This window comes from Cavia porcellus, unplaced genomic scaffold (genome assembly GCF_034190915.1).
Source record: "Cavia porcellus strain 051 isolate PalLab524CR breed Dunkin Hartley unplaced genomic scaffold, mCavPor4.1 scaffold_8, whole genome shotgun sequence".
Classification (NCBI taxonomy): Eukaryota; Metazoa; Chordata; class Mammalia; order Rodentia; family Caviidae; genus Cavia; species Cavia porcellus.
Genome location: NW_026947491.1, coordinates 89,054,781 through 89,082,760, shown reverse-complemented (window position 1 = coordinate 89,082,760; position 27,980 = coordinate 89,054,781). Strand labels below are relative to the sequence as shown.

At 40.0% G+C, this 27,980-nt stretch overlaps 1 protein-coding gene across 7 annotated transcripts in view; it reads right to left on the bottom strand.

The window, feature by feature from the left end:
- Window positions 1-24,156, bottom strand: part of Scyl2 (SCY1 like pseudokinase 2) — a 72,335-nt gene extending 48,179 nt beyond the window's left edge. For 3 of the 7 annotated variants that reach the window (XM_063255427.1, XM_063255429.1, XM_063255431.1), the window contains exons 1-2: window positions 23,970-24,156; window positions 9,620-9,822 (exon numbers count right to left, since the gene is read on the bottom strand). In XM_063255427.1, the coding sequence (XP_063111497.1) occupies window positions 9,620-9,796 (177 nt within the window). In that variant the 5' untranslated portion in view covers window positions 9,797-9,822; window positions 23,970-24,156. Of the gene's footprint in view, window positions 1-9,111; window positions 9,233-9,619; window positions 9,823-23,633; window positions 23,775-23,969 lie in introns of those variants that run through there. The other 4 variants (XM_063255428.1, XM_063255433.1, XM_063255430.1 and 1 more) reach the window with 3 other exon arrangements.
- Window positions 24,157-27,980: the final 3,824 nt, after the last annotated feature.

Genomic DNA, 27,980 nt, shown 5'->3' with positions numbered 1-27,980 from the left:
AGCACAGTACAATGAAATTGGAAATCAATGGCAAAAGCTTCAACAAGAACTTCATAAACACATGGAAATTCCAATACCCTCCTGAACAACCAACAGCTCACAGATGAAATTAAAAGAAATTAGACAATTTCTACAATTAAATGATAATGCCAATACATATGCCAGAATTTATGGGGTGCAATGAAAAGGATCCTAAGAGAGAAATTCATAGCGATGGATTCCCATAGTAGAAAAACTAAGAGAGCTCAAATAAACAACCTAGTGATGACCTCAAGCTTCTAGGAAAAAAAAGTAAGTCAGGCCCAAGGTTGTACAAGGGAGGAAATTATAAAGACCAGAGCAGAAATTAACCCAATGGAGACTAACAATACAAAGAATCAGTGAAGCAAAGAGTTAAGCTCTTTGAAAGATTAAAAATGGACAAACCCTTAGCCAACCTTACCAAAAAAGGAAAGACTGAAATCCATGCAATTAGGAATGAAACAGGTAAATCACCACAGACTCTCAAAACTTCAGAAGATCATCAACATCTATGTCAAAAACCTACATACATTCTAGAAATGGGACGATTTCTATATATTTATCCATGTATATGAATTACCAAACCTAAGTCAAGAAGATATACAACTTCTAAATGTCTCAGAATTAGTCACTGAAACTGAAGATGTAATTAAAAACATACCAACAACAACAAAAAAGCCAGGCCCTGATGGATTCACAGCTGAATTGTACAACAAATTTAGAGAAGCTGGCAAGATGGCGGAACAATAAGCAGCAAAGTAGAAAGCTTCTCTGAGAGAAACAGCCCAGAAGCTAGAGCACAGCATTGTGGAGAAGACCAGAAGGACGGAGATGGATCCTCTCAATCCAGGAAGAAACTAAAGTGGAAACAACAAAAAAAAAAAAAAAAAAAGAAAGAAAGAAAGAAAGAAAAACTTGGACAGCAGGCAGTAGCCAAACACGCTCTCACGGAGCTGGTCCCACTGCATGTAAAGCGCCTGGAACCCGAATTGCACGCTCCCAGTGAAGTTGGCAGTTGACAAGCCCAATGGCCTCGGCAGGACACGGTCACGGAGGGGAACGCTGGACCAGAGAACTGCACTGGCTCAAGGTGAGTGGGGGGTCTCGGTGCTCCCACAGGAGTGGGCAATTGGCCGGGCACCATTTTGGAGTCGGGCAGGATTAACCCAGAAGCAGGACTGCAGCAGCTTCATTCGGCCACTCCTAGTGCAGAACAGACTGGAGAGAATTGCTTCGACTGAGCCCTGCCCCTGTGCATGTTCCAACAGCCAAGACCCAGGTTTCCCTAAAGCTCTCCCTAACCAACCCCACCTGCCCAGTGCACATCTAACATAGTGAAGACTTCCAGTGGTTAACCAGCTCAGAAGGGAGGGGCCAGTCTGCACCTGCTTATACTCCAGTAGTCACCAATAGATGGGGAAAAACAGCGATCCCTAGGCCACACACTTCAGAGTAATTATAACCAATACACAAAGTGCCAGGGACCCCACTTCCCACTCATCTGGAAGAAACCAGGAACATGCCAAGAGGAAGAAAAGGCAGCCTGCAGCCTCCAGCCTCCAACCCAAGCAGTACTGGTCCAGGACAGGTAAACACAGAAGAGATCGGGAGTTGCACACCTGCAGTTTCTGAAGCAATAGCATCTAACATAAAGAAACAACTTCGTGAAATTACCAAAAAAAAAAAAAAAAAAGATACAAGAAAAATAATTTTTAAAAATGCTAGGCACCTCTCAAGAAGACACAGATGGCAATAGAGGAGCATAGAAAACGGAAGGAAATCTTCAATGAAGAATATTAAAAAAAATTTAGAATACATGAAACAGATTCAAAGAGATTACCAGGAAAATTAAAAATTCCATTGAAAGCTAGCAAAAACTGCTTGAAAGAAACTAAACATAGATTAGCAAACATTGAAGACAGGTTTGCAACTTGTGATCGCAAAAAGAAAGATCTCTTAAAAATAACAAGGAACCTGGAAGTAACAATACAAGGCTAGAAGATGACAAACAGGATCTATAACTTAAGAATAAAAAATGTGGGGCTGGGAATTTAGCTCAGCGGCATAAGTGCCTGCCTTGCAAGCACATGGTCATGGGTTCGATCCCTGGTACCGATAAAAAAAGAATAAAAAATGTGAGTGAAGAGGCAGAGGTAAACACAAATGAAATACAAAGGCTATTTACAGAAATAATCAAAGAAAACTTCCCAAGCATAGGAAAAGGAAATGATATTCAGATATATGTGGCATACAGAATTCAGCCCCCTACAACCAAAATAGATCTACACCTAGACATATAATAGTCAAGATCTCAGAAATTCAACACAAGAACAGAATATTAAAAGCTATCAGAGAAACAGATTACCTATAAAGGAAAACCCATCAGAATCACAACAGACTTCTCACCACAAATCATCAAATCAAAAAGAGCTTGAAGTATTCCAAGCCTTTAAAGAAAATAAACTCCAGCCCAGATTAATGTAAAACCACCTCTCAAAATTAATGGAGAAGGGCTGGGGATTTAGCTCAGCGCATAAGAACCTGACTTGCAAGCAGGCAGTTGTGAATTTGATCCCCGGTACCGATTTAAAAAAAAAAAAAATTAATGGAGAAACAAGATGCTTCCATGACAAAGAGGAACTGGGGGAGTTCATGACCACCAAACCAACCCTACAAAAAATACTGGAGAACATTCTAGAGAGAGAGAAAAAAAGACCATGGTTTCAGGAACAGCAACAGTGGGGCTCACTGAATGGGGCAGACAGTGGAATGAAGGGGAAAAGTAGACAACCAACCGCTGAAAAACAGCATGGCAGAGATGAGGCAGGGAAGGTTGGCCATAATCATTAACATAGATGGCCTCGATACACCAATAAAAAGAAACACAGGCAGGGTGCATCAGGAGATAGGGTCCATCAAGATGTTCTTTATAGGAAATATAATTAACCTGAAAGAGGGTTTATGGACTGAAAGTCAAAGATGAGAAAACAATGCTCTATGCGACAGGGAGCCAGAAAAAAGTGGGGGTAGCTCACCCATCAGCTGCAGACTGGTAGGAAGGACGTAACACTTTTATAAAACGGAGAACTACTCAGCTATAAGGCAGGAAAAGCTTCAGGCCTTGTAGGTAAATGGGTACAACCTGGACCAAGCTCAGGGATAAAAAGGTTCAGAATCACTTAGGTGAGTAGCGGGTTGCCTCCCTATTCTAAAAACTAAAGGAGTTAGTGGGATGCAAATTGTACAACGCACCCTGTGAAAGTGAAAGGGGAGGAGATGTCTAAAACGGGAAGGCGGAGGACACTGTTAATCTTGTGTCATGATTTGAAGCCCATATTGTTTTCATCACTCTGTTTAGTTTGGTTATATTCTGTTCCAGTTTGTCTACTTGTACTAGATTTGATGGCATGGACAGCTATTCCAAAGATAGCAGGGTATACTATGTATTTTTGATTTCCTATTAACTTCATTTGAAGCCCTGTATTGCTCTCACTGTTTTGCTTTGACTTTATTTGAATCTATTTGATAGTATCAAGTCTGACAGTATAGGCAACTACTTTGAAGACAGTAAAATTCACTATGATTCTAGTTTGACTATTATCTTCTTTTGAAGTCCTATAATATCTCCAATGTTTTGTTTTATTGATTTTGTTCTATACTGCAATGTTCAATTTTATTATCCCTGATGATATGGGCAATTCTATTGAAGATAACAGGAGACATTATGATAACCACTGTTGATCATCTTGTATTTTGGTTTTAAGTCATGTACTGTGTCCATTCTTTTGTTTGACTGACCCCATTTTGTTGTCTCTCATTTGGTTTTATTCTCTTCAAAATAAATTTTAAAAAGAAAACAAACTTAAAGAAGAACTAATGCCACTAATGTTGAAACTCTTTAATGAAATTGAAAGGGAAACAATACTCTCAAATTCATTCCTGAAAGCAAGCATTACTGATACCAAAACCAGAGAAGGATAAAACCAAAAAAGAGAACTACAGGCCAATGTCTCTAATCAACATCATCACAAAAATAAGATACTTGCAAACAGAATGCAGAAAATTATCAAGGAGATTATATGCCATGACCAAGTAGGATTCATCCCTGGGATGCAGGGATGATTCACATATGAAAAATCAATAAACATACCATAACAGAGCCAAGGACAAAATCCATATGATTGACTCAATAGATGGAGAAAAATATTTGACATCCATTCATGATAAAAAAAAAAAAAAAAACTTTACTGAAAAAATTGGAATACAGGATCTGTATCTCAATCTGATAAAAGCCATCTATGACAAACCAACAGCCAATATCCTACTAAAAAGGAAAAAAACTGAAAGCTTTCTTTCTAAAATCAGGAAGTCAGGTGTGGCAGCATCCACTTGTAATCTTGGAAGCACTTGGGAGGCTGAGGCAGGAGGATCACTGCAAGTTTGTGACCAGCCTGGACTACAAAGTGAGCTCAAGACCAGCCTGTACTGCACAGCAAGACCCCGTCTCAAGAAAGATCCCACCCCCAAAAAAAACTACAATCAGGAACAAGCCAAAAAATATCTACTATCACCACTCTTATTTAGTAACAGTTCTGGAAATTTAGCCAGAGCAATTAGGCAAGAGAAAGAAAATGAGCAATGATAGGAAAGGAAGAAATGTGATTATCATTCACTGCAGATCACATAATACTCAAGATAGAAGATCCCAAAAAATCCATCAAAAAATTTGTAGATTTAATAACCAAATTCAGTACCATAGCTGGAGACAAAGAGAATACTCAAAAATCACTTGCATTCCTGTATGCAAGGAACAACTCACTGATGGAGAAATTAGGGACACAACACTTGCACAATATCATCCAAAAAAATGAAATGATTAGGAGGAAGTCTAACAAAGGAAGTAAAAGACCTCTACATTGAAAACTGCGGTTTCATTGAAAAAGGAGATTGAAGAGAATATCAGAAAATGGAAAGATATTCCTTGCTCCTAGGTAGGAAAAACCAATATAGTGAAAATGGTTATACTTCCAAAATTGTAATACAGATTTAATGCAATCCTGATCAAAATACCAATAGTATATCTCACAGAATGAGAGAAAACAATCCTAAAATTCATTTGGAAACAAAAGGGACCTAGAATAGCAAAACCAATTCTGGGCAACAAAGGCAAGGCAGGGAGAGCTTCACAATCCCTGTCTTGAAATTATTCTACTGAGCTACTGTGATTAAAAACAGCATGGTAACAGCAAAAAAAAAAAAAAAAAATAGACCTGAGGATGAATGGAACACAGTAGAAGATGGAGGAATAACTAACTCCAAACACATTCAGGTACCTTATCTTTGATAACAAGAAGAAAGATAGCTTCTTTAAAAAATCATGCTGGGGGGCAAGGGCTTTGGCTCAGCAGTAAAACCTACCTGGCAAGTGCAAGGTTGTGAGTTCAATTCCTGGTGGAGGGTTGGGGGCTTCGTGCTGGAAAAACTGATTTTCCACATACTGGAAATTAATGCTAGGCCCTTTATCTCTCACCATGCACTAAACTAAAATCTTAATGGATCAAAGATCTAAATATTAAACCAGAAACACTAAATCTGCTGGAAAACAGAATAGGTAGAGACTGGTGTAGGGAAAGTCTTTATGAACAAAGTCAATCACGTGGGAACTATCACCAAGAATCAACAACTGGGATCTCATCTTATTAAACAGCTTTTACATAGCAAAAGAAACCACTAACAGAGTGATGAGACAACCTACAGTGTGTGAAAAAGTTTTTGCCAGCTATTCCTCAAAGGAATAGCTTTATACTTATACCCCCCCACACACACATATATATGTACATATACTTCTTTATATATAAAAAACTCAAATCTGACCCCCCAAATTTAAAGACCCAATCCAAATATGGGCATTTGTATTAACAGACACTTCTCACATAGCTGAAATGGCCATTAGGTACTATGTGAAAAATGTTCACCATCACTGGTCATTTGAGAGATACAAATTAAACAAAATTGAGATTTAGTCTTAGTCGAGAAACAATAGCTATTATCAAGAAATCAACCAATAATAAATGCTGACCAGTCTGTGGGAAAAAAAGAACCCTCCTCCACTGCTGATGGGAATGTAGACTGAGCCACTCACTGTGGAATGTGAAGATTCCTGCAAAAACTAAAACAAACCCCTAAAACTAGAGGTCCACTTGATCCAGCTATTCTCCTTCTTAGTATCTTCCCAAAAGAATTAAAGGTATCATACCACAGTGATCTACACCTACCCATGTTTATACTGGCACAGTTTGTAATAGCTAAATCTTGGAAACAGTTCATATGCCCATCAAGCAATGAATGGATAAAGAAGCTGTGGTCTGTTTATACAGTGAAGTACTACTCTGCCATAAAGAAAGATAGGCTTGAGACATTTCTAGCTAAATAGGTGCACCTGGAGACCAAACTCTTACCTGAAATAAACTGTATACACATGTGTAAGAACTGCATTATTTCACTGACATAAGAAACCAAGTGTAAATAAGGACCAAAATGTATAAAAGACATTGGGAAATGGGAAGCAAATGTTCAAATAAGAAGGGGAACAAGGGACGGGGAGGAGGGAGATGGTTAAAAAAAAAGAAAGAAGGAAAAAAGTTTTTGTAAATGAGGGGAAGAGGAGTTGAAGAGTGCAGAGGAATGGGAAAAAAAAAGATACCTATAGATACAAATTCCCTAGGATGGATGCTGTCATTATGTATGTCTGAAATGTACCAATAAAATTTTTAAAATGCAAGAACAGAGGAGGGGCCTTCTAAAACATTCAAGGCAAAAAAGAAAAGAAAAAGAAAACAGAGCAAGCGAGTGAGCTGTTCCGCAGCCCAGGTAGTGCAGGTCCCTACAGTACCAGCACTCAGGAGGCGGAGGCTCAAGGACCGCAGGTGCACGGTCAGCCTTGGCACCGCAGGTGAGACCCTGTCCCAAAATCAAGGGTGAGCACGCCATAGGTTTGATCCCAAGTATTGCAACAAAACAAAAAAGCAGGCCAACAAGTAAGACTTTGAAGCCAAACTAACATCAAGGTTGTCCCATTAGAGGGAGAAAACAAAGAGCAGCAGCAGCTTATTGTAAGACAATGCAAAGAAATTTCAGATGTAAAATTCTGCCTTTTTCTTCTGTCTTTGGCAGGGAAGCAGTTTTGGGGATTAAACCCAACAACCCAGCTTGCCCACCTCTCCTCCCACCTACCTCTCCACCCACCTACCTATGGACAGGCTCTCACCAAGCTGCCCATGCTGCCTCGAGCGTGAGTCTCCTTCCCAGTCACTGGGACGCAGGCGTGCGCCACGACAGCTTTAATTTCACTGTAATTAATGTAAACAGCTGTGTCTAATGGCTCCCATAATGGATAGCACAGCTTTCAATTTCCTAGTTTACATGTTCTCTTTTAATAAAAATGAAAAAGCATTCAATTTTTCAACTAATGGAGAAACTAAAATGAGGGTTCAATGTAACAACTATTCCTTAAGGAATTAACAAAAGTAAACACAGGATACTCAATTCTGACCCCTCCAGCCCAAAGGAAGCAAAAAATGAAAATTCACAACTATAGCTGCCAAAAAAATATATCAAAACTACCATTCTGTCCCAAAGCAGTAAAGACAGGAGGAAACTCAGTCTGGCAGACAGCAGATAAGGACAGCGCTCCATCATTTGTGCCTAGTTCTGCTGTTCTATAATCAGCAACAGAAGCTCCAAAGTGATGGAGAGATTTTAGCATATGGACTACCGGTATCAACACAGACACCTCGAACGCTTTGGTCTAAGCCCAGAGATGCAATTTTATTACCACATCCTTAATAAGATCCGTTATTTTATAAATTTGGTGTTCATTTTCTCCTTAGCCAGTCATGTCCTACATAACACCATTTTGCTCAACAAAGGACTATATATGACAATGGTCCTTATAGAATTGTATCTTACAGAGTCCATCGCCTAATGACATCATAGCTGTCTTAGTTTGTGAATACACATTAGGATATTTACACAACAATGAAATTAAGAGACAACATACTTCTCAGAATGAATCCCTATCACAAGCAGCACATGACCATTACTGACTGCAAAAGCAGTTTATACTAGTGTTACAGGGGACTGGCCATTTGTGTAACTTTAAGACCTCATTAACAGTTTGCTTTTGTTTTTTTGTTTCTTTGGTTCCAGGAATCAAACTCAGGACCTTGCACTTGCCAGGCAGGCACTTGTACCACTAAGCTGTATCTTCAGCACGTTAATAGTTTTCTAACAAGTCTGTACTTAAGAAACTGCCTGCTTTCTGGATGTGCTGCTGGTGAAGTGAAAGAGAAAATAATGTTTAAAAATGACAATTTCAAATAATCAGCATTTAGGATGCAGACTGACTTTGGATCTCAATAAAAACACCAACTAAATGGCAACAAAACTAAGTTTTGTAAGTCAGGTACAAACTACATACCAGCAATCTACACAGGATCAAGAATTCCTATTTCATAAAAAACTAACCAAAGGCAGTTTTTCTTCTTTTCTTTCACTTTTTATTTCTCCCAGAGATCAAACTTCAGTGAGATCTTCTAACCAAAGCCAATAGTTTCAATACATTTGGTTGAAAAGTAAACTGAGTTTGAAAAGTAGCAAGTAATACACACCCACAATTGTGTGATTGGGAGTAGTCCCTGCAAACTATGAGTAATACATGACTTACATATTCTATTTCACTCAAAGAGAAATAAAAATATTGCTAGAAACTGATTTTTTTAAGACTGTATTTCTACAGATTCTAATCCAGGATATTTTTTATCCTTTAACAATTCCAACAAAAAGCTGCTAGCAAAAATCAACACTAATGATCGTCCATATTTCTAAGAACCATCTGTTGGTTTCCTTAGCCAAATTAGGGAAAAAAAGAAGAACAACTCATTCAAACTACCCTTCACTAAAACAATAATCAATTGCAAAGAATAAAAACAAGAACTATGAAATAAATACACCCCCAAACACACTACCAATTATATTCCACAATTTACCTCCCCCTTGTAGCAAATACTATCAAGTTAAATACACACTTACACACAAAACGCTATGGAAGTCCATCTTCCACAAGCCTACACAGGACGGAATAAGAGTCCAGTAAATGGACTAGCAGAGCCACTCAGGAGTAGGGTGCCTGCCGAGCACGCTCATCCCAGCCCTAAAGAGAAAGCAAGCTAAACAAGCACACCAAATGCTAGTGAAAATTTAACTGGCCATTTTGCCAGTATCCTAAAACATATATTTTGCTAAATATTATCATCTAATATGTTCAACTGACATGTTTATTTTATTAAGCAAAAGTAGACTGCAAGTATGTCATCAGTATCCCTGTCCCTGGAGATAAAGAGCACATTTAAAAGCACTGGTTTTTGTGTAATTTTGTGAGATGAAATAAGAGCTAAGAGCCCGCTTAAGAACCTATTGAAAACTTTTGGCATTTCTATTTTTTTCTCTTTTTTAAAGATCTTTCAGCATTTCTTCGTACAGATACATACACTTTATGATACTTAGCATGTGTTTTGTCCAACTGGACTGAATAACTTACTTGTTTCGTTGACTTTTTTGTGCCATTAAAAATTTTCCAAGCCAGCCCATTGCCACCACTGGCGATGTGTCGACCAACATCAAATTCCCGCGTGACAGGATTCCCCATGACAGCACTGGTGACATCGGCTGTTACTTTCGTAACAGTGCTCTTCAATTTATTAAGCATGGACTCCATGGCTGCAGTACTGGGTACTCAGTTACCTACAAACAGGAGGATGTGAGAGTACTGATCATCTTTTCTTTATGTAAACACTTGTAATTCAGTTTGAATAGCTTACTACCCACCAATGAGTGAAACGATGCCACACCTATAAAGTTGTATGTTAGCTTTGCTTTTAGAGAACTCAGTACTCTTTGAGTACAAATTTGAGTCTAGAATCAAACTGTTCCTCTCAACCACAGTTCTCACAGACCGGGAAACGACAAGAGTGTCACACCTGACACTGACACAGAGGAAGAGAATGAATGTTGCTGAACTTACATAAAATGGATCCTGTAACACGTAAAGTGAATCTTTACAGCAAAAACAACATAAAACGTAGAAAGACCCAATGCTGTATTAAGAAATAAATGTATGTTATAAAGTTTTATTTGCTATTAAAATAATACTACCGAGCTACGAAACCACTTGAGAACATTTCCTAAGGAAAAGCAGTACTGGCTCGGCGGCACACACCTGCAGTCCCAGCTACCCGGAAGGCTGAGGCAGGAGGCTCACTTGAACCTGAAAGCTGAAGACCATCCTCGGCAACACAGTAAAACCTCATATCAAAAACAAAACAAACAAGGAAAGTACGGATAACAAAGGGACAGTTTTCTAGAAGAAAAAAAAAGGAGGATCGGGTAAAAAGTTAAAGAGACAGAAACAAAACCTCAGTGATCTGTGGGACACTATTGCAGGTCTAACTTTTGTAAAAGGACCTCCAAACTGAGGTGCAAAATACGTTTTTAAAATATTAGGGCTGAAAGTCTTCCAAATTTCATGAAAACTATACAAACCTCTAAGAAATTCAATAAACTACCATGAAGCATAAAGATAAAGGAAACCATCCTACATCTACCATTCCAATAACTGAAAATCTGTGATTAAAAGAAAACACTTTAAAAATGGCCAAGGAAACAGGTAAAATATTATCTAGAACAAAAATAAGGATTTCCCTGAACTTCACATCAGAACTTATACGTATCAGAGAACAACAATGGCTTAAGATAGAAATAAAAATGTACTATTTTATGTCAAAATAAGAAAAATAATTTTACAAGACAATAGGAAATAGTGTATTTCTGAAAAATTCTTACATTCTTTGTCAAGTAATTTTAACATTTGAAGGTATATTACAGTAAGTTAAAGATATAGACTATATAACTTTAACAACAAAAGTAATAAAGAAACATTAACTAAACAGCCAATAGTGGTCATAAAACCTAATCTTAAACTGAACAAACAAAAATAAAAAGAGGAAAAGTGGAAGCAACAAAGAACAAATGTGGCAAATAGGAAATAAATAACAAGATGGTTGACTGAAATCTAGTGTTGGTAATTATTAAGTGTACTTATTTTTACACTTATTACTGACTTTTACATTCTAATTAAAAGACATATTGTCGAACTGAATATAAAAAGCAAGCTGTAACTATATCCTTGTAGGTAACCAATTTTAAAAACATAAGGACACAGGAAAAGAAACATACAAGCGTGAGTGGATATATCAATAACAGACAAAAAACAGACTTCAAGACAATGAGGGCATCTCATAATGGTACAGTTGTCAATTCATCAAGAAGACATAAAAATTGTGTATTTACTCAATAAGAAAGCTTCAAAATAAGTGCAGCAAAAATCAACAGAATTGGAAAAAGACAAGTTTCTATACTTTATTTGGATGGAAACTTCAAGTTAGTAACAGACCAAAACATAAAAAGTAAAAATAAAAAATCCAAAAAACAGTGAAGATACAGATGAAAACACATTATGAAATGTTTACATCTGTATGACATTTCTTACTGCAACCAATAAACTCCAAGATCTTAATTAAATCATACAGAATCACAATATGAAATTCAGAAAACCGATCTTTGCAACTATTTAAGATCTTGTCAAAAAAACTTCAGATTCCATCAACATAAAAACATGCATTTCGGGCTAGGGATTTAGCTCAGCAGCATAAGCGCCTGCGTTGCAAGCAGGCAGTCGTGAGTTTGATCCCTGGTACCGATAAAAAGGAAAAAGGAAAAAAAAAAAAAAAAAAAAAACATGTATTTCAAAATTATCAGATAGACAAGCAAAAATATGTGAAGGCCACTGGACTCTGGTAGCTCTTGTCCACATTCCATGCACTCCACTAATACTTCATGTAAATAAAACCTTTTTGCTATTGAAGATCTGAATTATAAAATGGCAATTGAGATTCATGTTTCCTTTTTAATTTAATGCTGCATTTTTGTAACTAGTTAGAAAATGTTGCTACTGGCATCATGAAAACATTTATTTGCTATGCCAAATTGTTCTCTATGAACATCTGCCACTGATTTTGGTAGAATATAAACTCCTATTTAAAACTATCTAGTCCTCTAAGCCTGCCTGACCTACTACAGGTTATACAGCTCCTTATATACTGGCAAGAGAGATACAAATGGAAAGGCTTCTGCTCTTTAGGGACTCAGTCCAGTGGCAAACTCAGGCTGGTAAAATGATAGCAATTAACTAGAGATATGAATGTATGAGGTTAGGGGCACTATGTTAGTTACTTTTCTCTCATTGCTGAGACAAAACACCCAGCACCCAAAGTTAAAAGAGTAAAGGTTTGTAGAGTCCATAACCGGCTGGCTCCCAAACAGGGTGGCACACGGGAGAAGGGACAACAGTTCGTGGCAGCAGAAAATAGCAAAAGCAACAAGAGCAAAGAGAGAGACAAGCCTCTCCTGTGCCTTGTACTGTAGCAGGCCACCCTCCTGGGTGGGTGCGGCGAGCACACCCTTAATCCAGCACCGGACCGTGCGTCAATCACAAACTCTAGATGCAACCACCTCTGAACCCTCCCCCGCACCACGACGGCACGGGCCTTTGGGAGACACCTAGACACAAACCTTAACTGGCACGTTAAGATGAACTAAAAAATACACTTTTTAGGTTTAAAAAAAAAGGAATGGAGTATAGCAAAATGAAAGACTGTGTGCCAAGATACAGAAGAAAGATCATCGTGTGATCCAAAGATTATAAAGACCTCACTGTGGGAGCTAAGGTAACAGCCGGCTACAGAGGCTCCCTGAGATAGTCAACATAATACAAGATGGGGAGCCCCTAATAGAGGGAGAGGAATTCTCTTGTCCCAAGAAGAAACTAAGGAGAGAAAAACCAATCAAACATACACTCCTGGCCAGCCACGCCACCGTGCAGTCCTGAGCACTTGCGGCCGCCAGTGAGACAGGCCATCCCTGCGCCGCCACCTCCAGCCGCTGGCTGCCTCGACTCTGTCCCCAGGGGCCTGCCAGAGGCTGGAGGAGTGAAGCAACTCAGCACGCACAGCTGCCCCGCCGCCACCACTGCCTCCCCGGATCCGGGCCACATCCCAGAGGCACAAGGAAGACAGCATGTTGCGGCTTCGCAGATGCAGGACCGGACCTACTGGGACACTCACCCAAGGACCGGAGCCCACGGTGAGGGCGCTGAGCAGGCCCCACCACCAGACCGCCCCTGAGGTCTCTGGGCCAGCAAGTGTGTGTTCGCCACTGCCTCCAGGCCCACAGGACCAGAGCCCCATGGAGCTACCACCGCAAATGGAGCCCAGAGAAGCTGCTTCTGAAAACACCACTTCAGACAATAATCAAAAATACAGATCCAGAACTTTTCAATTTCCTGCCGTGATTGACCAAGTTCGGGGAATTGGGCCTGCCTGCCTGCGCCCTGAACTCTGCTCTGGACTGGGTGGCCTGGGGTGAGTGTCCCCGCACCATCCCAAGCCCCTGGGAGGGAGTTTAAGATACCTCAGATAACAGCAAATTGGGGAGGGCAGCAAAGCCCCAGTCAGCACCCTTCGGAAAGACCCTAAGCAATATGGAGAGGGCCTGAGACCCACCCCACACACACATACCTGTCTGAAAGAAACCAGAAACACGACAAGAGATAGAAATTTTTAAAAACCTCCAGTTGCTGACCCTGGGAAAATAAGCCCAGGAGAGGTAAATAGAGAAGAGAACCAGTGCAGCAATCATGCAATATTAGATACAGCATCAGTGGACATAAAGAAATACCTTCATGACCTCATACACGAATGTAAAACTGTACTTCTGATCCAAGTGAGGCAAGATATAAAGAGATTAATTAAAGAAATGATAAGCCCCTCCCAAGAGAACACAGATGGAAGAACAGAAGAACTCAAAAAAGGAAGAGAAACTTTCATGAAGAATATAAACAAAATCTAGAATACATGAAACAGATCCAAAGAGATTACCAAGAAACTAAAAACTCCACTGAAAGCTGGCAAAATGCCGTGACAGAAACTAAAGTAAGCCTTTTGAAACTTGAAGAGAGATTTATGATGCGTGATTGTGAAAGAAAAGATCTCTTAAAAATAACAAGGAACCAGGAAGAAACAATACAAAGGCTAGAAGATGACAAGAGGATTTATAACTTAATAAAAAATGTAAGCGAAGAAGGAGTAACTACAAATGAAATACAAAGACTATTCACAGATATAATTAAGGAAAACTTCCCAAGCATAGGAAAAAGAAATGATAACCAGATAAATGAGGCATACAGAACTCCAGCCACCTACAACCAAAACAGATCTACACCCAGACATATAATAATAAAGACCCCAGAAATCCACCATAAGAACAGAATATTAAAGCAGCCAGAGAAAAGCAGGTTACCTACAATGGAAAAATTATCAAAATAACAACAGACTTATCAACACAAACTCTCAAATCAAGAAGAGCCTGGGGGAAGTAGTCCAAGCCCTAAAAGAAAATAACCTCCAACCAAGACTGATGTACCCAGAAAAACTCTCTCAAAATTAATGGAGAAACAAGGTATTTCCAAGACAAGGAGGAACTGTAGGAGTTCATGGCCACCAACCCAACCTTACAAAAAATACTGAAGGAGATTCCAGAGAGAGAGGAAAAAATATCAGGATTCCAGCAACAGTGACAGAGAGGCTTCAATGAACGGGGCAGAGGAATGAAGGAGTAAAGTGGAAAAATAATAGCAGAAGAATAAAATAGCAGAAATGAGGCAGAGACAGTAACCTATAATCTTTAATATAGATAGCCCTAACACACTAACAAGAAAAGAAACTCAGGCAGAGCAGATTAGGAGGCAGGATTCATCGAGATGCTCTGAATAGGAAACAGACTCAACCTGAAAGAGGGTTAATAAACTGAGAGTCAAAGATGAGAAAACAATGCTATATGTGACAGGAAACCAGAGAGAAATAGGGACAAAACATCCAGCAGCCGCAGATAGACTGGAAAGCTATGACACTTTTGGGCAGTCTAGAACTACACAGCTGGAAGGAAGGACAACCCTGTGACTTTAACAAGTGAAGGAGTACAACTCAAGATCAAGCTCAGGGGTAAAAAGGTTTAGCAACACTCAGACAGGTAACAGGTTAGCCCCCTAATCTAAAAACTAAAAGAGCTAGTGAGATCCAAAATATACAAAGCACCCTGAGAAAGGGAAAAGGGAGGAACTGTCTAAAAAAGGAAGGCAGAGGGCATTGTTAATAGTGAATCAGGATTTTAAAAATCACAGTAGTCTTATCATTCTGTTTAGTTGGATTATATTTTGTTCTGGTCTGTCTACTCATACTAGATTTGAGGGCACAGACAGCTAACCCAAAAATAGCAGGTTATACCACGGTAGCTATCCTTAATTTCCTATTAACTTACACTGAAACCCTGTATTACTTACATTGTCTTATTATGACTGATCTTATTTGAAGCTGGTTTTTTAGACCACTGTTTAGCCTTGACTAATTTCATTCGAATATGGTATCCTTGATAGTATCAAGCTTGGGAGTAGAGACAACTACTCTGAAGATGACAAGATGTAAAAGATATCCATTCTGCCTTTGAGTATTAACTGCTTTCAAGTCCTACAATATCTTCAAAGTTGTGTTTTTATTAAAATAGCTATGTAATGCTATGTTCAATTATATTATGTCTGATGATGTGGGCAATTCTATTGAAAATAACAAGAGAAAGCATAGTAACTACTATAGATCACCTAATATTGTGGTCCTATATGTCTTTTTCATTTCATGCTTTTCTAGGAATTTATTTTGTTATCTTGTTTTGATCTGTTTTTCCCTATAATACAGAAAGGATAGATATACATGTAGAGATTCACACATGGGAAGAATTTCTCAACTATTTATGGGAACAGATTATATAATACACGATGTAATGAACGGATGCTCTGAAGAGACACTAAGAAACCCAGTGCTAATTTTGTAGCATTATGATATGAAATCTAGCAATACTATTATTCACTGTTCAGAGTGATATTAGTCTAGTTTCTTATGTTCAATTTCAGCATGTGGAAAGATAAAGACAGCTACTACAAAGAGACTGAGAAACATTATGGTAGACATTGACTTCCCAAAATCAGGTCTTGAAGACCTAAAAAGCCTTCATCATCCTGTAATGATCTGATTAGTTCTATAATGTTCAGTATATATTCAATGTGTATGAAGATGGGGACAACTATTTAGAAGAAAACTAGAGAAAATAAGATAGTGAAGAGCTCCAGTGGACTTGCTTTGAAATCTATGTTTCTTTAAATTGTTTCCTTATAAACTGTTTTGTTCTGTTTTGTTATGTTTAATCTTACCCTCTTTAAGATAAAAAACAAGTGAGTAGGACTGATAACCATAATACTAAGTTCTTGTTGGATCATGAGCAGAACTGTTTGCAGTGTCATTATTTGAATATCACCTTGTATGCTTTAATTTTGTAACTATAGCAACTATTTCTAAGATGACAGTATGTAACTTATCGACTGGTGATTTCTTACTGTTTATTTTGCTGAAATTCTGTATTGTTTCTACCCTTTTTATCTGTTTTTTTTTTTCTTTAAAAAAAAAAAAAAAGACCTCACTGTGAAAACAAAAGATATTTTCAGGAAAGGTATTCAAATATGAGACATTTACCCATCATCTGAGGACTCAACTGTGTAGGAAACAAAGAAACTCACTGGATGATTTAATTTTTATTGAATACCCACTATGGACCTGACATCACACAGTATTAGAAGCTGAGGCAAAAGTAAGAAAATCACACTATGAAGGATCTACTATTAAGATGGGAGAGGGGGCTGGGGGCCGGGATTTAGCTCATAAGCACATAAGCGCTTGCCTGGCAAGTGCAAGATTGCAAGTTTGATACCCGGTACCACACAAAAAAAAACAAAAAGAAGGGAAGAGACAGCCTGATGTGGTGGCATATGCCTGTAATTCCAGCACTCAGGAGGCTGACGCAGGAGGATCACTACAAGTTTGACGGCTGCCTGGACTATACAGTAAATTCAAAAACAGCCTGAAGGGACAGAGGTTTAGCTCAGTGGATCAAGCACTTGCCTGGTAAGTGTGAGTTTGTGAGTTCAATCCCCAGATTACTCCCCCCCCCCAAAAAAAACCACCAGCCTGAACTACATAGTGACAACTGGTCTCAAAAAAACCGAGAAAAAAAAAAGGCATAAGAAGAGGCAGACAAGTAGAACCACCATAGTTTTATCCTAATGATAGAAATGCTACAAAATACACAATGCAGAGCATGTTACAAAAGCAAACAGAACAAGGCCAGCAGAATTTTGTTCCCAAATAGTAATGTTAGAGATGCTTTTATAAATGTAAGTAGGAGTGAACTAAACAGAGAACGTGAGAAATGTAGGAGTAAAAACAACAGTTCAGATAACAGCTAAAGGAAAAAAGAAAGTATGGCAGAGAAGACTAGAAAAGCCAGCTCACCGAGGGCCCTGTGTCGTAGAAATCAAGCGAGGAGATGTGATAAAAGGGCTTCAGGCATGAGTCAGATAATTAATCGCTCTGTGGAGTGCAGCAAAAGATACACAGTCCTAGGGGTGGGGCCAGGGAACGCGGTCAGACTGCAGAGAACTCCAGTGTGTGCCTCAGGGATGGTACGCGGAAAGAAAACCAAGTGCAAACGAGTACAGCAAAGGACAGGACACACATACAGACAAGGAGGACAGGAAGAGCTGCTAGGTTCAGGGGCTATTTCCAGAGTGACTAGTTAGATGAACACAATTACATATTAAACTATGTTATGCAATTTTATGCATTTTCACATTTTAAGTGCTTTCAAAAGAGGAACAGGTTGCTGAGTTAAGGAAACACTGAGGAAAGAAGAAAAATAACACTCAATACAGAACTAAGGCAGTTACTAAGGCAAGAAAGAAATGAAACACAACTGGAAATCCCACTCCCCGCTCCTACCTCCAGTGTCAGAGAGGACGCACTGGCCAAGCAGGACACAGGAGACAACGGTTCCATGGACAGAGGAACTCAGCTTCAGAGAAGCAGAACCTGAGTTCCTGAATGACAGTCACATAAAGATATATAACAAGTTTTTTGATACCAAGGCCCAAAACTTAGAAAAAAATGCGTGGGCTAAAGATAAAATTTGGGCATCAAGATCCAGTACAAAAAGCCTGGGGCCGCACAAAAGGTTATCCTAGCGTGAAAATAAGTTTTTAATTAGACTAACAGAAGCCAAAAACAAAATGATCTCAATTAGCTCAGAGAGTAAGACTTGACCTTAAATGATTTTTAATTACCAACAACAGCCATCTGACACAGCAACTGGCCAGGGGCACTGCTGGTAATCCCAGATCTCGGGAGGCTGTGGAGGACATCACTGACAAGGCCAGCCTTGTCAACTCAGTGAGACCCTGCCATGAAATAAAATGAGGGAAGGGGAGGAAAGCAAGAAGTAAAAAGAACTAAGATATGTTACGAACATTATGAACTTCCACAATGAATATAATCATTATGTAATGCAAATGTGTAATAATAAAAGTTTTAAATTAAAAAACAAAAATGGTTAAAGATTAAGCTCAGTGCTTTCTGGCTCAATTCCCAGTACTGAGAGGAAAAAACTGATAGTTCTTCAAATTTTTATTTAATTAATGAACACAAAAATAAGCCTATTTTTTGCAAAGATAAAGTTACAAATGACAGAAACAGTTATTCATTTAAGTCATTTTTCTTTGCACACTTACTACAATTCAACCACCTTCCATACCCAAATCTTAACCAGATTTAGGGCACGTTTAGTACTACCCCAAGATTGTCTCACTCTACTATATGGTTTACCCATCACGTGGCCGTTTGTAGAACCATTAAGTCAATACTAGATTTTTTTGTGTACCTAATAAGCAGTATGCTGAATGCTACACTCTGGTGACAAGTAGCTAGAATAACTGGTCATTCTTTCAGTTCTGCCTGGCAGAAGTACAGGCATGCCCAGCAGTTTTTGAAATTTTCAACAAAGCCACTATAAAGAGTTCCCTTACTTCTCCCCAAGAATAAAATATTAAAATATAGAATTGGCTTGCATTTTTGTTGAGAATATTGCACTATTAATAGTAAGGTTACTTCGATCTCACCTGTCAATGAAATTATGTTTACTAACTCTCAGTCTCACGGTACCTGGTATGGACCAGACCAGCGGTGGCAAATCTAGGGCATGCGTGCCGCAGTGGGAGGAGGTCCGTGTCACTGAAAGCTCTAAAAGCTTCACCATCACTGACTAGACTGTGAATGAGCACAAAACAATACACAATGATTACAAAAAACAATGTGATTAAATACACAATGAGCACAAAAGTTTTGTTTCATCCCTTAAAGAGGTGCTATGAAAATACCTGACAACATGGAAGAAAAAAATAGGAAATACTGGACAATAAAAGAATATCATTGATATAACTGAATATTCACAAAATGAACTTGTGTATGTTAAATAAGAATTAAATTTACATGACATTAAATACTTTTGGTAAAATGCTCATGAAAATCTGGGAGAGCCAGATGTGATGCCACACATTTATAAGTCCAACACTCAGGCAGGCTGGCAATTTGGTGTCTTGGTGATGCATAGGATCAAAATAAAAAAATAACACAATGCCTGGGGATGTAGCTCAGTACAGAGGCTCTGGGTTCAATCCCCAGTACTTAAAAGATAGGGAAGGAGTTTGTACCCATACTCCTGTACAGGGCGCCTACCTATTTATATGGAGGATCGTTAAGAAAGAGGATCTTAAGACGTACCTTGAAATATGTTTCTGCCATGGGAAAACTCAGAGATTAACAGGAAATTTTTTTAAAAGAAAAAAGTTTTAAATTATTTAAACCACCAGGTAATAGTGGTGCACACCTGTAATCCCAGCACTTGGGAGGCGGAGGGAGGAGGATTAACTGTGAGTTCAAAGCCAGACCGGGCTACACAGTGAGTTCAACAACAGCCTGAACTACACAGCAAGACCTTGTCTCAAAAAATCATAATAACAACATACATGTGGATATTCAAAAAGTTCTGTTTAATTTAAGAACAGACAGTATACAAGGTATGATACAGTTACTGCCTTTACAACTACAGAAACTATCTAATTACACCAGAAGAGATTACTTACAGAAGACAACACTGAATTAAAAATTAAATACATACAGACATAATGACTACAGCAAATTATTATGAATCTACTAAAAGTGAAAACCACCATGAAAAACATTTACGGTCAGTCACTGGTAAGCTTAAAACCACCTTATAGTAAAATTTAAAAAGCAACACAAGAGCTGGAGATTAGTTCAGCAGCACATTGCCTGCCAGGCAAGCACAGAGCCCTGAATTCAACACCTGGTACAAAACAAAAACAAAAACAAAAAAAACAAACAAAAAAAAAAAACCACCAACACAAGAGACTATAAAGAAACATACTTGGGCTGGGGATATAGCTCAGTAGCACAACACCTGCCTGGCAAGCTTGAGGCTGAGTTTGATTCCCCGTACCAAAAAAAAAAAAAAAAAAAAAAAGAAACGTATACTTCAACATCAAATCAAAATGGTAACTTGAACCAGGCGTGATGTTTCATACTATAACCCAGCAATGAGGAGACTAGGACAGAAAACAGCTCAAGGCCACCCTCGACTACACAAGACATTGTCTCAAAAAACAAAAAACCAGGCATGGTGCCACACACCTATAATTTTACCACTGAGGAGGCTGAAGCCAGAGGATCACTGTCAAGTTTGAGGCTGGCTTATACTACATAATGAGCCCACGGCCAGCCTAAACTACAAAGTGAAACTCGGACTCAAAAGAAGGAGATTACATCCAAGTTCTCTTTGGTTTTCAATACCAGGGATTGAACCCAGGGCCTTCACACTATATCCCCAGCCCTTTTTTATTTTGAGGTAGCATCTTGCCAAGTCACTTAATGGCCCAGGATGCAGTTAAACTGTGATCCTTCTGCCTCAGCCTTCCCAGCATTGGGATGAGAGGCATGTGCCATGACATCCAGTTAATACTCTAGTTCTTGGAAGGCACTTCAACTCACAAACTCCAAAATGTGGAATATAACGTGAAAACAAAGTGAAAAACTGTCTAAGAAAGATAAAGGTTTTCAAACTCTGGTGAACATCTGAAGAACTTGTTAAACCATATAAATATCTATTATCTGAAACTTTTGGATTCAGAATCAATAAAGTAGTCAGGCCATCTGTCGCTTGAGTCAGATGTTTCTACTATACAGACAAGTGTGAGAATTAAAGTGTCATGTGGTTAAGTACATGATCTTCAAAGCAAGGAAACCTGAGTTCGAGTGGCAGTTTTAATATCTGGTAGACCAGTGACCACAAAACACCTCTCTTCCACCATTTACTTATTTATTTAGGTACTAGGAATCAGTCAGGGCCTCACACTTGTGAGGCAGGCGCTGTGCTGCTGAGTTACCTCCTCAGCTTTCTTAAGCCATTTATAATCTATAAAAAGGAGGGAAGGGCATCCAATTAGGTGACTGTTGTGAGGATTAAAAATGCAGCAGCACCAGGTGTGCTGGTGCACGGCTATAATCTCAGCACTCAGAGTCTGAGGCAGAATTGCCGTGAGTTCCAGGCTAGCCTGTGCTACAACAGTGAATTCAAGGCCAACCTGAAGTACATAACAAGATATTGTCTCTAAATATTTTTAAATGCAACGGAAGGCTATTTTTAAAAAATGATGCACCCAAAGTTATTGGTGCAATTCCTGACACATTAAGCACATAATGAATTTAAATCATCTAGCATTGTTTTTTTTGGTACCAGGAACTGAACTCAGTACTTTGCGTGCTACGCAGGCACTATGTCACTGAGCAATAACTCCAGCCTCAAATCATTTAACATTTATTAAGCAGTTACACAGTATCAGGAAATAAGGAACATCTCATTTATTAAGTATTAATAAATATGGCAACTCTGCAATGGTGTTATGAGAATATTCAAGTAGAATGTATCCTAACCTGTGAAATCTTCCTTGAAATGAATAGAATGATAAATAGGCTTTAACGAGATAAAAAGGAAAAGAAGCCAAGTGTGGTGGTGCACACAGGTGTGCTACAAAGCAAAACCTTGTCACAAAAAAGCCAAAACTTAAAAAAGAGAGAGAGAGAGACAAAACACGCATTCCCAGAGCCTTATAGATGCTTCCCCAAAGCATAACCAAAAGCCACCCATCTGAAGAACAGAAAGATGGGCAAGGTAACCAGAGAAGAAGGAATGTCACAAAGCTTGATGGAAGACAAGGGCCAACCATGTAGGACCTCCCAGGGCAAGGCCAGCAAGGCCAGAGTTAGCTTTATCCTACAATGAGAAGGACATGGGAGGATTTTAAACATAGAGACAATGTAATCAGAGCTGCATTTTGAAAAAGACACTTGGTTTAGAATGAAAACAGAGGTAAGCTATAATTGAGAGACTAAAGAGAATCTAGATGAGCGACAACAGGCCAGAAATAGAAGACCTGCTGCGTTGAAGACAGAACTCATGAGACTGAGTGCGAGCCAGGCATGAGGAGAACTGTGAAAAGTTCAACACCTATAAAAAGAAATAGAACAGTAAGAAGACCTATTTCTTTTTCTTGAGATCATGAATTTCAAATGTGTATGAGCTGTTATTTCCAAATACAAGCCTGACTTGCACAGAAACACTCCATTACATGAAAGTACAATGTGTGTATTTATTTTATTCAGTGTTCCCACAACTGAAGACATAAAAGAACAAGTAGTTCTGCATATGTGTAAAGAAGACGCCAAGGGAATGAAGGCCCTCGTCTTCCACTCAATTTCTTTTCTTTATACAATCTCCACTCCCAGCAAGCTTTATTTTAAAAAATTGAAGCTTGCAAGGTCCAAAGTGAATCTTCAACCACCTGATTTTCAAGCCATCACCAGGACCCTAAGGACAGGATGGATTGGAGAATTTTTGTTAAGCTATTAATTTTTAAGAGGAGAGCCATGGGGCTAGGGATACAATTCAGCGGCACAACACCTGCCTGCAAGCACGAGGTCCTGAATTCGATTCCCGCTACCAAAAAGAAAAAAAAAAGACGTGCTATTTTAAAAAACAAATGTCATGATACAAATTCTTGATGTTTTCTGATACAATTTATAAGTCACTACTGGCAACAGGGCTTTTAAGTCTCGTCGATCTTATTGGAAGGCAGATTTGATAACACCTGTGTTCTGATCACAGGTACGAATTCACCCAAAACCCAGGAAATTTTTGTAACCCTTGCTGATTTAAGTCTTCATCCTTTTTCTCTCGCTTACAAAAACAAAAGTCCGGGAGCCACCGGGGGATATTAGCCTTAACAAACCACCTGCCCCACCCACCTCACACACAATAACCTTCCATTCCCCAAACACCGCTGCGTAGGGAGGAAGATGCTGGGAAAACAGGGCCTGGTTGAGCCCCAGGTCACTGAAGCCAGACCTCAAAACAGAGGGGAGCTGTCTTACCAGTCCCAGAGCAGTGTCCAGTTTCCCAAAAGGGTACCGAGCTCTCCACCACCGAAACCCGAGCTCCCGCGCCAGCGACTCTCCCTCCGCGCGAACCCCAACCCTGGATCTCCTGTCATCCCCAGGCCGCCTCGGGGCTCTCGGATCCGCTCCCTTCTCGAGGCTGCGGCTCCCCCGTACCCCGCGCCCAGCTGGCCGTCACTAGGCAACAGTCGCCAGCCTGCCCCGGAGGCCCAGCTCGCGCCGGGCCCGGCCCCACTCTCCCCTCGCCGGCCAGGCAGCCCAGCTCGAGGGCGGCCGGAGAGGAGGTGGCTCGCGCTCGCCGCTGGCGCTCACCTCTCCGCGCTGCTCCCGGGAGGGGCGGCCCTGGGGCTCGCTCCCCCCGCCCCCTGAACGCCTCCCGGCTGCGCTTGCTCGGCCTCCGCGCCTAGCCGCCGCCGTCCTCTTACTCCATTGCCCGCGCCAACGCCGTGGCCGCTAAGGCTGGAACTGGCGGAGGGAAAGGGGAAGGGAGGGAAAGGACCGGGAAGAAAGAGTCCTGGAGAGGTAAGAAGGCTGAGCGACCAACCGGCCCGTGCATGACGTCACTTCCGGACTGTCCGGAAGGGGTGGGGACTGGAGGCCTCAGAATGGGTGACGCCCGGTGTGGGCGGAGCTTCGGGCCAAGGGGTGGGGCGGTTGCGATCGCCGTTGGCTGTACGTTGACTCCGCGGTTTCGAAGGCTTCTCAGCCTTAGGACTTTCTGGACGCAGTACAGAGCGGTCCGGGTTCCATGAGCCCAAGAAGTGTCTTCTGGCCGAAAAAGAGGATAGATAGCTCTATGGATTGCAGGCAAATGTATAGTGAAGGTGTAGGAGGACCGGTGAAAGGACCCAGACCCTTGAGACCTCGGGCCCCGCCCCTTTCTTGCCCCGCCCCCTTCCGGGTCGGGTCACCAAACTGAAACCTCCCTTTCCTAGAGTAACAGTTCGAGGTCCAGGAGCGCCGCTGTACTGCTCGAATTTTAATGTTTATGTATCACCAGGAGACCTTGTTAGGATGCAGATTCTGATCTTAGGGTCGCAGAGTCTGCGTTTCTAATGAGTTCTCAGATGAGGCCAGAGATACTGTTCCCCAGGCTCACTGAGAGCAGCCAGGGGCTACCTCTTGCTCTCCAACGAAACTTACAGAGGTAGATTATCCGAGAAAATTTCATTTGTTACAGCCTCTCAGCCTCCCAGAACCTCTACGCCTCCTCTTGCTCCGCCTCCCTGTCCCGTCTCAGATAACGGTGTGTTTTATAAAAGTAAAGCAAATACCTAAGTTTACTCTATTGATAAATACTTGCAATTTTAATTAATACGTTATGGTTTACATCAGATGAAAGATGAAATAGTGACATTCGCAGTAGATATGCAATCAAAAAGCATAAGGATGGGAGGGTGTGATTTAGCTTGGCGGCGTAAGCACCTGCCTTGCAAGCAGGCAGTCGTGAGTTCGATCCCCGGTACCGAGAAAAAAAGGAAGAAAAAAAAAAAGCATAAGGATGTCAAAACTGAGAAAAAACTTTTTGTATGATCTAAATTTATGAAAGTGGCACACACCTGTAATCTTAGCACTCAGAAGGCTGAGGAAGGAGGATCAGCGCGAGTTTTGCGGCCAGCCCGGGCTACATAATGAGTTCAAGACAAGCCTGAACTGCAGAGTGGTAGTCTGGCTCAATAAACAAATAAATAAACAGCAAAGATTAAAAAAAAAAAAAAAAAAAGGATGTTGAAGATGAGTTCATTGATGACATAAATACAAAAGAGCCTTTAGGGTTAGAGTTAACCAAGATGCCGTAAAATATCATGGTTGGACCCTGGCAGAACTCTCTTTATTGAACTAACTTTGAATATTTGTTGTATTTTCAGTTATTTGAAAAGTCAATGAAAGAAATGGACATAAGAAACTGTGGTGGAGGATGTTGTCAGATGTATTTTTCTGAATTTATCAGGAAAAACTTTCTATCCTCTGAGGAATTGATGTACTTTCTAATTTTGGAAAATAACCTATCCATTGTAATAAAAGCTGAGGTTCTCTAGAAACCCAGTGGACATTTTCTTCTCTATCAATGTAACTATGACGCACTTAAAATTAGCATGTAGTTTACAAGATAGTTCCTTTGTGTGGTGGATTGACAACTGGTAAGCAGCTTGTGACACCAGCTGAACTGAATTAGTCTGGTGCTTGATGTGTTGATGGCCCACCGGAGGATCGTTGCCAACATAAAAAGAAATGGAGAGGAAGAAGTGGTGGTGTTGGTTCTCCTGTTGCCGTGGGTTCTCCTGACGGAGCTTGTAGAGCTGCCTTCCCGATATGAACTTGGCTGTTCTCATCATCAAAGGAGCTCGGGACCTTGTTGTCACTGAGAATGGCTGCGGTTCACTTTGGGAGTGCTCTGGTCTTTACCACTTCCTGGCTCTGGAGGGGAAAATGTGTGCTGTTCAGTCTCCAGAAGAAGCTTGTCACACTGGCTTCCTGATATGAATTCAGCTATTTTCCTTGTCATATGCACTCGGGACCTTGTTGTCGCTGAGGATATACTAAATATAGTGCCTCAGCTTTCTGAGTGCTAAGATTACAGGTGTGTGCCACTCTCATAAATTTAGATCATACAAAAAGTTTTTTCTCAGTTTTGACGTCCTTATGCTTTTTTTTTTTTTTTTTTCTCGGTACTGGGGATCGAACTCACGACTGCCTGCTTGCAAGGCAGGTGCTTATGCCACCTTTTTTGGGGGGACCGCTTCTTGGTCCAGTGCAGAACATTCAACCTACTGGCACAGATACTTCATCTTGCTGGCACAGGGGGCTACCACTGCTGACCTTTGGGCCTTCTCAGTGCAGGTCCATGAAACAGACTTGCATGAGACATTGTCATGGGCTCTAGGTGGTCAGTTGGACTCAGGTAAGACATTGCAATGGGATTTAGGCCTTCAGTTGGATTTTTGGGGGTCTTTGATATGCACTTTTCTTTTTTGATTCTTGGGTGACTATTGCAATCCTGACTACAACACTTTGTTTTAAGCTTACCAAAATTCTAAACTAATGTGCTTAAATTCTTTTTTTTTTTTTGTCGTTTTCGTTTTTTTTTTTTTTATCGGTACTGGGACTTGAACTCACAACTGCCTGCTTGCAAGGCAGGCGCTTATGCCGCTGAGCTAAATCCCTAGCCCTGATGTGCTTAAATTCTAAAATAATGCCCTTAACAGTAAATCTATTTTCAGTCTAGAATTTTTCTTGGATTGATGATTTTTTTCCCTACTTCTGCCTTGTCTTTTTTAATTCTTTTAGATATTAGATTTTTGTTTTGGTTTTTTGAGGCGGATCTTGCTGTGTAGCTCACTGCCTTTGAACTCACTGGATAGCCCAGGTTGGCCTCAAATTCATGGTAGTCCTGCTTCAGCCTCCTGAGTGTTGGAATTACAGGCCTCCACCACCACACCCAGCTTGAATCTTAACTAGTCCTTCAATTTTTGAACAAGTATCCCTCATATCTATCTGTTATTTTCTACCTACTAGTATCGTCCAGTTTACCATTCAAACCCTCTGTTGATGCTAAAAATACATTTAAACATTTAGTATATCCTTTTTTTTGACATCCAGTTCTTGATTTATGATTGACAGCTTAAGTATCCCTATATCATTGCTAGGAACAGTGCCTATCTCAAGGTCCTAGAAAAATAGCAATTCAAACCCAGAACTACTGCAAGAAAGAAATTATAAAGATCAGAGCAGAAATCAATCAGATTGAAATGAAAAACACAAAAGAGTAAATTAATTGAAGTTGGTTCTCCAAAAGAATAAAAAAAATTAGCAACCTCCCCCCAAAAAATTAGCAAACCCTTAGCCAATCTTACAAAAAAAAAAAAAAAAAGGAGAGACTAATTCAATTAAAAATGAAAAAGGTGAAATCACAAAAAAAAAGACATCAGGACCAATAAGATGCAAAAAAAACAATCCCATTGAAACAAGCACATTGAATTATTTGATTTTTTTTTTTTTTGTCTTTTTCCTTTTTGTCAGTACCAGGGATCGAACTCATGACTGCTTGCTTGCAAGGCAGGCGCTTATGCCACTGAGCTAAATCCCCGGCCCCAATTATTTGGTCTTTGACAAATGGATCAAAAACACACTGGAGGAGGAAAGACAACCTCTTTAAATACAAGACACTGTGAAAACTGGCTATTCACATGCAGAAGATTGAGTCTGGATCCATATCTTTCACCATGTACTAAACTAAAATTACCTCTGAACTCACTGAAGAGAAGGATTTGAATTGGTATTGTTCGGATGATTGAACACAGATGCCTTGTGCTCTGGGTGAAT